We start from the raw sequence: 9,284 nt of genomic DNA on the forward strand, positions 1-9,284 counted from the left end.
CGAGAGGTACGTCTCTATCTCTTCCGCGCCGCCTTCAAGTTCTTGCGCCCGGTGGCGCCCCTCCCTCCACCATATCCTCAACACACTACTTTCCGCCGCGCACTCGCCCTTGCCGCCGTCGCCGTCGCCGTCTTTGCCGCGCCCTCGCTTCATATGCCGTCGCCACGCCCTTTCCGCTGCCGCCATGCCCTTTCTGCTGCCGCCACGCGTCACCTTCACCCATTGTCGCCATGTCCACGCCGTCGCTTGCGTAGGCATGCTCGCCCGCTTGTCAGTGCCCGTCCTGGCCCACTTCACCAGCTTGTTCGCTCTTTGCTTGTTTGCCTGCCTGTCGAGGGCATGTGTAAATGCATGCCTATTCAATTCTGTAGACCTCGTCAATAGAAGTGTTTGTAGCTGGAGCACGTGTCAAATCGTGCAGTAGCACGATACTCGCCTCGCACTCCTACGCTACTTATCTGCAACAGCTTGTTACTGTACAATAATGTATCTATGTAATATATACACATGGATGGCTGCTCGACTGAAGGTATGTAGCCGGCCGCAGAGGCCGAAATCTGTTAGACAGTGAGGTGAATTAGGCATAAGTTAGGTGAGTTAGACAGGTTAGGGCAAGTTAGATGCCGTGACGCTTTCCTGATGGGGCCGCAGTGGCAGGTTTTGGCATCCGCAGCAAAAGCTGTCAGCAACCTTCGAGCTCTAGTGGGTACTCAGGAACGCGTCTACAGTAAGAAGACCGTACACCTCAGGATGCACCCAGCCCTAGCTGTTCCGGAGCTGCGTCTCCTCATCATCGATGCGACGAAAAGCCACCACTGGCAACTTCGACTAGCGACGCTCTTAGCATTGGCACTCACATGCCGCGGATTTCTCGAACCTGCCTTGGATGTCATATGGAGTTCCCAGAGCGATTTGGGCCACCTGGTCCAGTGCTTACCGGAGGACCTCTGGACAGTAGAAGATGCTACAGAGGGAACCTTAGTAAGTGGAATACCCACCTGTTCCGCGGAATGCCGGGTCTACGTATCCCCACAGATCCTCAGAGAGCCCCCAAGACCTACAACACAACAAGATTGGGAGCGCCTCGACTTCTACGCTCGACGTGTTCGCGAGTTATGTTACGCTTTCGGTCCACCACCGTCGCGGTTCCGGAAATTACGTCCCGTTGTTTCAGAGGCGCTATTTTTCTGGCTGCATTCGTCAAGGCCTGGTCATCAACTCCTCCCAAATTTGTCTAGACTCGAGTGGCCGGGCAACGCACCATATCAATATCACGGCTCTGTACACTTGCTCTTCGGCCAGCGCCTCTCCACGCTTCAAATGGGGTGGTGGGGTACTACTGGAGGGGGCATGTCTGGCACCATTGCTCCGGCCTTGTCAAACCTCCCACAACGTTCTCCGGATATCGAAGAGTTGAGACTCATGTATTCGGGACGCGGTGGGCAGGTCGTACAACCTGTGCAGCCATTCCTATCCAATGTCTTCCAGTCATTGACGAAGCTGAAGTGCTACTCAGTGCGTTCGGATCTACCCATATCATTCAGCGATCTCGCAAGCCTCGCGGCTCTCCCGCACCTTAGGGAGCTCGGAGTCGTGACAATCCTGAGCCCAATGGTGGTGGCCGTTCCGAGGAGAGCTGGTCAAGGTATCCTGACGGATCTCGTCTTCCGCTCGCTGGACGACCTCTTTCTGTCATCTCCATCCATGGACAGCATTTCTCAAGTCCTAGCAACATGCCAGTTTCCCCATCTCACGAAGTTATGCATCATGTCTAGCCGTGCTTCGACCACGAACGCCATGGACACAGCGCTGCGCCACATTCACGAACGATGCTCACATGCATCGCTGACCGACATCGAAGTATCTGTCGGCGACGATGCTGAGCCCGAGGAACAAGGTGTGCAGGCCATCACTGCGGGGATCTTGCAGCGACTTGGTGATTTCCACAGCCTTCGGAACCTTTATTTCTCCACAGAGATGTGCATCGTCCTCGACGATGATGCCCTCAAAGGCCTAGCTATGTCCTGGTCTCGCATGGAGTCATTGGAACTGATGAGCGGGGCGTCGTATCCCTGGAGGACCCCCACAGCGACTACACTGCAGGGTATAGCCTACCTCGCCCGGTATTGTCCATCACTGTCATCGCTCTCGATTGATGTGGATACGTCGGCCACCGACGTTTCTTTCAACACGACGCCTGGTGGCGGCTACTGCAATGGGAATTTGCGTCGCATCTCGTTTGGTCGGTCGCGCGCACATGGGAAGCCCGAGAAGATAGCGGCGTTCTTATTGGCAATCTTTCCCAACCTCAAGATGGTCGAGAACAACGAGGACGATGCAGAGGACGACGACGAGGACGATGAGGAGCATGAGGAGCAGGACAAGTCTTGGGGACCGGTGCGGGACGTCCTCCAGGTCTTACAGATGACAGTTCATTGGCAGAGGCGCGCCGGTGAGTCATTTTTTGGACTGGAAATGTGCTATCCTCATCTGACGTTGATTGCTAACCAGGCGGTTCGGCGAAGTCGCATGCGACACAATTTGTGTAGGGTGTGTTTGTGTACTCTGCCCATTCGTGGCTGTGATGAGCACTGTGTCGACGTGTCATATCCCCGTGATTCGCCTTTTCATCGGTAAGCCAGCCCCGCGAACCATCTCTCCTCGAGCGTTCACGTGTCACGACAATCTTATACCGCAGGTTGAGCATACGACAGTGCATTTGACCAAGCGATGCCTGCGTATGGCAGACGTCCTCCTTTTCCTCAACTCGCTTGTGTCTCCGCTCCCCCATCCTGTGTAGCATCAGGATTTCGTGCAATTCCTCTGAGGGCCCTGTCAGGGGCTTCATAAGCACTCAGAACACTTCATTTCGCATCAGAACGGCTCATACAGCCAGACCTCAAGATCTCGAGTTTTTGCAAATTGCTGTTGTCAGACAGAATTTTCAGAGAGCATCAGAGAGTGTCAGAGAATGTCAGAGTGGTCCAGAGTGGTCAGAATGCATCAGACTCTCAGTTACTTCAGATGTCTTCATATGTTTAACAACAATATACTTCCATTACTAGACAGTTCAACAGGCGTTGTAGTCGCCCACCATACATACTAATGCTCCGGCACTTGCTCGGCGCGTCTGTTGTGCTCACGCGTCTTCTGTCTGGCTCGCCAGCTTCATCGCACTCTCCTGCTTGCGCTTCGTGCTCTGTCTCTGCGTCACACTGTGCTCGCCTGGGCTCATCTGCACCCCACGAAACGGGCGACGACGAGAAGTTGTTAATGTTGCTCGTCGGCGTGCTGCCCATCGCAGTGTACGAAGACGGCACGGGCTTGAGCGCGACTACTACTAGTCCAGATGGCGGTGCTCTGCAAACTGGAACCGCTGCTGGGGGATCACGTCCGCGGTCGGGACCGACTGCGCAGATGATCTCGTCTGCATGCCCGGTCGCGCGGGGGCCTGTGGCAGCACCTGCAACAACTGCAAGTGAAGCAGATACTTGTCCTGCTGGGGAAAGTTGAGATGCAGCTGCTGTGGGACGTCAGAACCCACGTCTGCTTAGGTAGCTATCAATATCGCACTGCGCACCTCTCAACACGCAGAACGAGCACGGGCGATTCCTGACAAAATCGAGGATTGCGAGGAGATCGTGTTAGCACGAGCGAGTTGACGTAGGACGCGACATCGCGGACGAGTGGATCAGAAGAGGGCGTACCTATCGCACTTAAGTCTGCTGTTCCTGCATGGCTCGCAGTTGATAGCCTTGCGTGCCCGTTTGGGTGGAGGCTGCCGTGTTTCTGAGTCCGCGCAATTACCGTCCTCGGGGTCGGGGGCGCCTGGCAAGTGGGGTCAGCGCAGTTTGTTCGGTCGTGACGCGGGCTTGTCCTCAGGCCTCGACATCGTTTGGAGGGTCCGTTGGCGGAGAGGAGGGGTGCAGCTGCTGCTGCTGAGAGAAAGCCATGCCGTCGGGCATAGACGACATATTCGGCGGCGTCACGCTCGCATAGCCGCCACGCTGCGACGACCGCGGGAGGCTACGTTGCAGGAGATCGGAGGACGTGTTCACGGGTGTTTGTTGGGAGTACTAATGGGCGGCGCGCTGAACATCGGGGACTCCAGTGTTGGGTGAAAAGAAGACGACGTACTGCTTGCAGGCGTCCAGGTCGCCACACCCTGGTTGCAGTAGTCTGAGCCTGTCTGTGACCGGGGTTTATCACCCCCGCTTTTGCGTCGGCGGCGACTCGGCGCCTTCATTACGATCGTCGCTGCGACCTGACTGCGCTTGTCAGGTAAGGTCGCGAGACGACAAGGAGCGTACTCACCTGATTGCTTTGCCTTATAGCCACAATATCTTCCCCCTCCTTCGTGGCCATCCTTCGCCCCTCCGTTGGTGTTCCTTGCGCGTCGCTGGAGCCCGTTGCGACTGCTGGGCCACGCAATCGTAGGGCGCGTGGCGGGTCGATTCACATGTCGACATCTCTTGCGGACGAAACTGCACGTATTTTCTTGAGGTAGGCCGCAAGGAGGGAAGGGCGAAGCGAAGGTTAGAGATGGCGGTGAGGGTGCCAAGGCCGAAGGTGGAGGTGTGGTGAAGTGCAGCGAGAGGATGGTAGCAAGCGCGCGTCACTGACGTGTCGCAGTGGCTGAGGCGCTTAGCACTTCAGCTGCGCCTGCGAGTCGTGCTCTCCTCCTCCACATCGACATTCACGTACCCACGCACCTTCCCGCTCGCTCGCGCGGACATCCACCCCTCATCTGGACACCCGCCTTGCCATCGACTTACCCGCCTCTCCGACCTACCCTGCACTGCTTGGGCCTTCGCCGGCACGACCCTCCGACGTGGCAGAGCGCTGCCCAACCTCGACTTTCACAGGATGTTCCGCTCGCACGTGGACAAGCCCGCGCGGACGTCTTTGTCGACCCCCCTCGCGCTCTGCATCACACAAATCATACCCCGACATGGCCAAGATAATGGACGATTGGCACGCGGGGCGACGCACGGATGCTGATAGAGCGGGCACAGGAGGGGGACAGGATAGTGTGGATGTGGATGTGGAGAGGAAGCGCGAGACGAGGTGCGTGTACCTCTACGACTCTACGATGCTGACATTGTCTACTCCTCTGCTCTCCCGCCAAACAGCCACAGTCTCAGCCCTCGACGAGTCCACGCGCAGTCACGTCTATTCACGCACTCAACGCGCACTGGCTAGGCAGTCCCATGCGCCGATCTCGCCGTCGTGCTGACTGGGGCACGAGTGCAAGACCACTGGGTAAGTCAATGCCCATTCTTCGGTCTGCGCTGCTCCCCACACTCTCTCGTAGCGCGACCTCGAACGCGCTCTCCACGCCAGTCCCGGTTGCACACAAGATGAGTGCCGTGCCGCGGGACACTCAGTCTCGCAGACCCTCCACCATAGCGGCCAGCTACTCCCTCTGCGGTGGCGGATCCGTCGGCGCACAGCGCAGTTGAGGACACTCGCTTGGATCTGCCGGTCAGCGCTCCCGCTGATGCCTGTCGCGCTGGCCTCCGCCTTCCGATCAGAGCCTGAGGTGACTACCTTCAAAGCCTGAGGTGACTACCTTCAAAGCCACCGCGACTCCGGCATCTCGCGCACCAGACTCGTGAGTCTGCGGGTGAGTATACCCAGCGGCACACACCGCAATCGGATTTCAACGTCTCCCTTCGCCCTCGTGTCCTTTCCATCGCGCTCGTGCTTTCTCCTTCTCCCTCGCGCTCTCCCTTCGCCGCCACCGCTCTCTCTTCGCCGCCGCCGCTCTCTCTTCGCTGCCACCGTTCTCTCTTCGCCCACGCCCAACTCGCTCATCACGCCGTTCCCCGTGATGCAGTCCACCCACGTGTCCGCCGTGCCACGCCCCCACGCAGATGTGCTCACGGACGCGTGTCCGCTCTCCTCCTCGCGGCGCAAAGCGGCGAGCTGCACGTTCTGCACAGTGCAGTCGTGCTGCCGCCGGTGTGTCGTGTTCACGTGCCCGAGGCCCGCGCCGACTAAGGTTGCGTAAGAAACTCGAGCACTGTAACTTACCGGTAGGTAAGTAACTGCCGGCGCGGTGTGCGTTTCTTACCAGTGTTTCTTACCGTAACAAACAGAGTCACGTGACGAGCTTGCGCTTCGCGTTCGGAGCCATCCGACTCGATGTTGTCGTCCATTGTGCGTCGCTCGTCAGGATTTTGCGTCTCGCGCACTGTACTCTCATTGCGAGCAAGCAACTACTATGTTTCCGAATGGCTGTAATGTATCTACATGTCGAAATCGAAGACCCATTCCACCTTGCCATCGGTATCTGCTCCATCCAACTCCTGGGCCAACTTGTCAGTTGCGGCTTCCTTCTTGCCATCGGACGCAGCAGATCGGTCCGGCGCGTCGCTGGAGAGCAAATCATGCAGCACCACCGACTCGAGATTGATATACTCTTCAATCTGGAAGATCGCCGCGGCGCCGCAATGCTCGACGCTCTCATCGAGCCAAGCCGGGGAATCACCACTCGAGTCATCGATGTCGTCGTCGTCACCGTCCGGCTCTATCGCAGGTAATTTGGCCTGTATGCCCTGTTCCGTACGTTGGTGCTTACTGTTCTTACGCAGTGATGTGTCCTCTCGTAAGGTGCTGTTCAGCTCGTAGAATCTCTTCGCTGAGACAGGAGAAACTGTGGCGCGTGGCTACAGAAGGCTCTACGGTAAGCATAGTACTCCGGATATTCACTGCAATGACTGTCCAATACCTTCTGTGTATGATAGAACTGCTGTATCTGGGCCTGCGAAACCATTGCCTGCATCGACATGCGGTTGCGCACAGGACTGTTGAGCCGAGTGAAGATCGACGCGGTACGTTCGTCTGGCATCGAGTTTGTCATAACTGAGTAGATCTTGATGGCGAGGGCCTGTGAGGCGAATTTCAGCAGGTGAATATGTGGCCGACCATTGGTACAACAAGACATACTGCAAGGATATCGGCGTGTGGAGACTCTCGGTGCGCCTCCCACCACTCAAGAACAGTTTGGCCCTGTTTGTGCGGGGCTGAGAATGGATGGTCGTCCTGTGCGTATGCCATGAGTTGACTGAAAAAACGCTTCTTGACAGCCCGCTTCTCTTCTTCAGGTACATGCAGTAGCGGATGATCACCGTGTTCAACTTCGGCACCAAGCAGCACTACAAGGTACTTCCCTACACGTTTGAAGATGCGTAGATGCTTGATACGGGCTCCTGGATCAGATTTCGCCGGAGGATCGCTAACGGGCTCTTTGAAGAGGTCGGACTTGAGGTACACTTCGGTGGAATGTGTGAGTAATCAGTCTGATAGTGCTCTGTAGATGCCCACTGACCAGGATCTAGGTATACCGCGGCGAGATGCACATCGGTGGGTCCGTCCTCGAACATCTCCGACCATCGAGTATTGAAGATCGCGCGTACCTCGCTCTTCACGCTGTCGGGGATCCCCGATGCTCTCTGGCTGAGGACAGTCTTCAAATCCGAAGCAATTCCGCACCAGTACAAGAATACGTCAGCGAGTGTGCATTGCGCGGACTCGAGGCAAACAATCGTCTTTGCATACGGTAAGCTGACGCTCAGTAGTTGGTTCAGCTGCATCTCAAACGTCAAAGTTGACGCCGAGTCACGCAGAAAGCACTCGTTTGTCTCCTGCATGCCAAAAGCAGTATGTGAGACAGGGATGAATGACGGCAAAGGTATGATAGACAGCTACTGACCTCCACTTTGATCTTACCACTCGAACAGCCCTCCCGCAGTGCGGGAAGACACCGCCGCATCGCAACAGCCGCACGCACGATCATGGCGAAGCGGGTTTTACCGATCTTCTCAAGACCGCGCGGTATGTCAAGATTGTCACAAATGGCGGCAAGCTCTTCAAACGCTTGGTCCGACTTCGAGAAAAATTTAAGCGTGCGTCGTAGAACTGATATGACCTCCTTGAAAAAGGGCAGATTACTGGTGTTCTTCACTGGCAGGTTCGTGTGGTGGACAGGATGGGGGATATTCATAACCGTCGGGATTGTGGCGCAGAGAAGCCGCCGACAGGCCTTGGTGTTCCCAGTGCTGTCTGACGACGCGGCACTGAAGCGCCCTCGGCCAATTGTGTTGACAACCTGCTCCACGTTTAGGATCAACCTTGTAAATTAGTGCACAATAGTGGCTTCATTCGCACCTTGAGAACTCCGTGTGCTAACCATTTAGCTTGATGGCGCACACCGCTCCCCGATATGACGTCAACAAGGTACGACTGGCGATCTGGAGCTGCCGTTGTGACGTGAACGGTGTAATATGACTGGTGACGTTTGTTCGCACCACCGTCGTATGTGACGGTTAGGTTACTCTGCATGCGGAGAAGCTCGATTTGAAGCTGACGTATGTGTTCCGCTTCCTGCGGTATCTGGGTCTCCTCCAGTGTACTTCGAGACACAGGTGAGTAATTGGGATTTGCGATCTTCCAGAGCTCCTTCCACCACACGGATTCAACCACAGACGGGGGAAGGCCATTGCAGCATACGAGTTTGAGAACAACGGGATCAAGCTGTGCCTTCAGCCAGGCGCGTGTTATCTTCCCAGCAACGACGTTGAGCGTAAGCTGATGTTTTGGTTTGGCAGATGCGGCGTCTGTACTACGTGCACTGATGGGCTGGGATGCGGAGAACACAGAGGACGCGGCGGTGGCCAGGGTTGGTGGTTGCTCTGTGCTGCTGTCTGGAGCTACTGCGTGACCGAGCTCAGCCACGGCACGGGCATACCGGGCACTCGGTGCGTTATGACTGCTCGCCTTGTGCGCCTCAGCTCGCCGTTTTGATGACAGAAACTGGCAGCGACTGGCATGAGAAAGGACACGCGCCATTGTTCGACCTTGCCATCTGTGCGTGCAGTTCTTTCCTGCGCAGCTGTAGCGGCTCTTGCCGTTCACCGGCGGGAGCGGGCGAGTGAGCCGGTCAAGGAGCAGTTTGCGAGGACGTCCTGTCTTAGCCGCTGCAGGGCCTCCCGTGTTTGTTGCGTCACTGTCCGAACTTGATGATATGTCCGAGCTCAGGACATCATCAGGGTTCGGTGCAAACGTTCGCTGATATTATGGATAATCACTTGTCAGTACGTCATTGAATGACAGATAGGAGCCCTGAATACCTCCGTGGGCCGTGGCGGCTTCTGCTTCTTGGCCTTGCGCTGGCGTTTGGCCGGCCGCTTCCGCAGTCTGTCTGCCCCCTTCCCCAGCAAAAGCCGATCCTGCCACTGATTGAACGCTGAGTCCTCGTCATGCTCTCGCCTGCCTAACAC

At 56.7% G+C, this 9,284-nt stretch overlaps 2 protein-coding genes across 2 annotated transcripts; one reads left to right on the forward strand and one right to left on the reverse strand.

Annotated features, from left to right (window-relative positions):
* Positions 1 to 639: 639 nt before the first annotated feature.
* Positions 640 to 2,549, forward strand: C8Q71DRAFT_725278 (uncharacterized protein; the record flags this gene model as incomplete). The annotated part of the gene is made up of 3 exons (XM_047921686.1): positions 640 to 981; positions 1,036 to 2,452; positions 2,512 to 2,549. The coding sequence occupies 3 exons, from the start codon at positions 640 to 642 to the stop codon at positions 2,547 to 2,549; spliced, it is 1,797 nt and encodes a 598-aa protein (XP_047776712.1).
* Positions 2,550 to 6,622: 4,073 nt separating this feature from the next.
* On the reverse strand, positions 6,623 to 7,598 carry C8Q71DRAFT_838300 (uncharacterized protein; the record flags this gene model as incomplete). The annotated part of the gene is made up of 3 exons (XM_047926482.1): positions 6,623 to 6,892; positions 6,952 to 7,277; positions 7,334 to 7,598. 3 exons carry the CDS (start codon positions 7,596 to 7,598, stop codon positions 6,623 to 6,625), a joined length of 861 nt encoding a protein of 286 aa, XP_047776713.1.
* Between the last annotated feature and the right edge of the window lie 1,686 nt (positions 7,599 to 9,284).

This window comes from Rhodofomes roseus (assembly GCF_022264815.1).
Source record: "Rhodofomes roseus strain CIRM-BRFM 1785 chromosome Unknown C8Q71scaffold_16, whole genome shotgun sequence".
In the NCBI taxonomy this organism is placed as follows: domain Eukaryota; kingdom Fungi; phylum Basidiomycota; class Agaricomycetes; order Polyporales; family Fomitopsidaceae; genus Rhodofomes; species Rhodofomes roseus.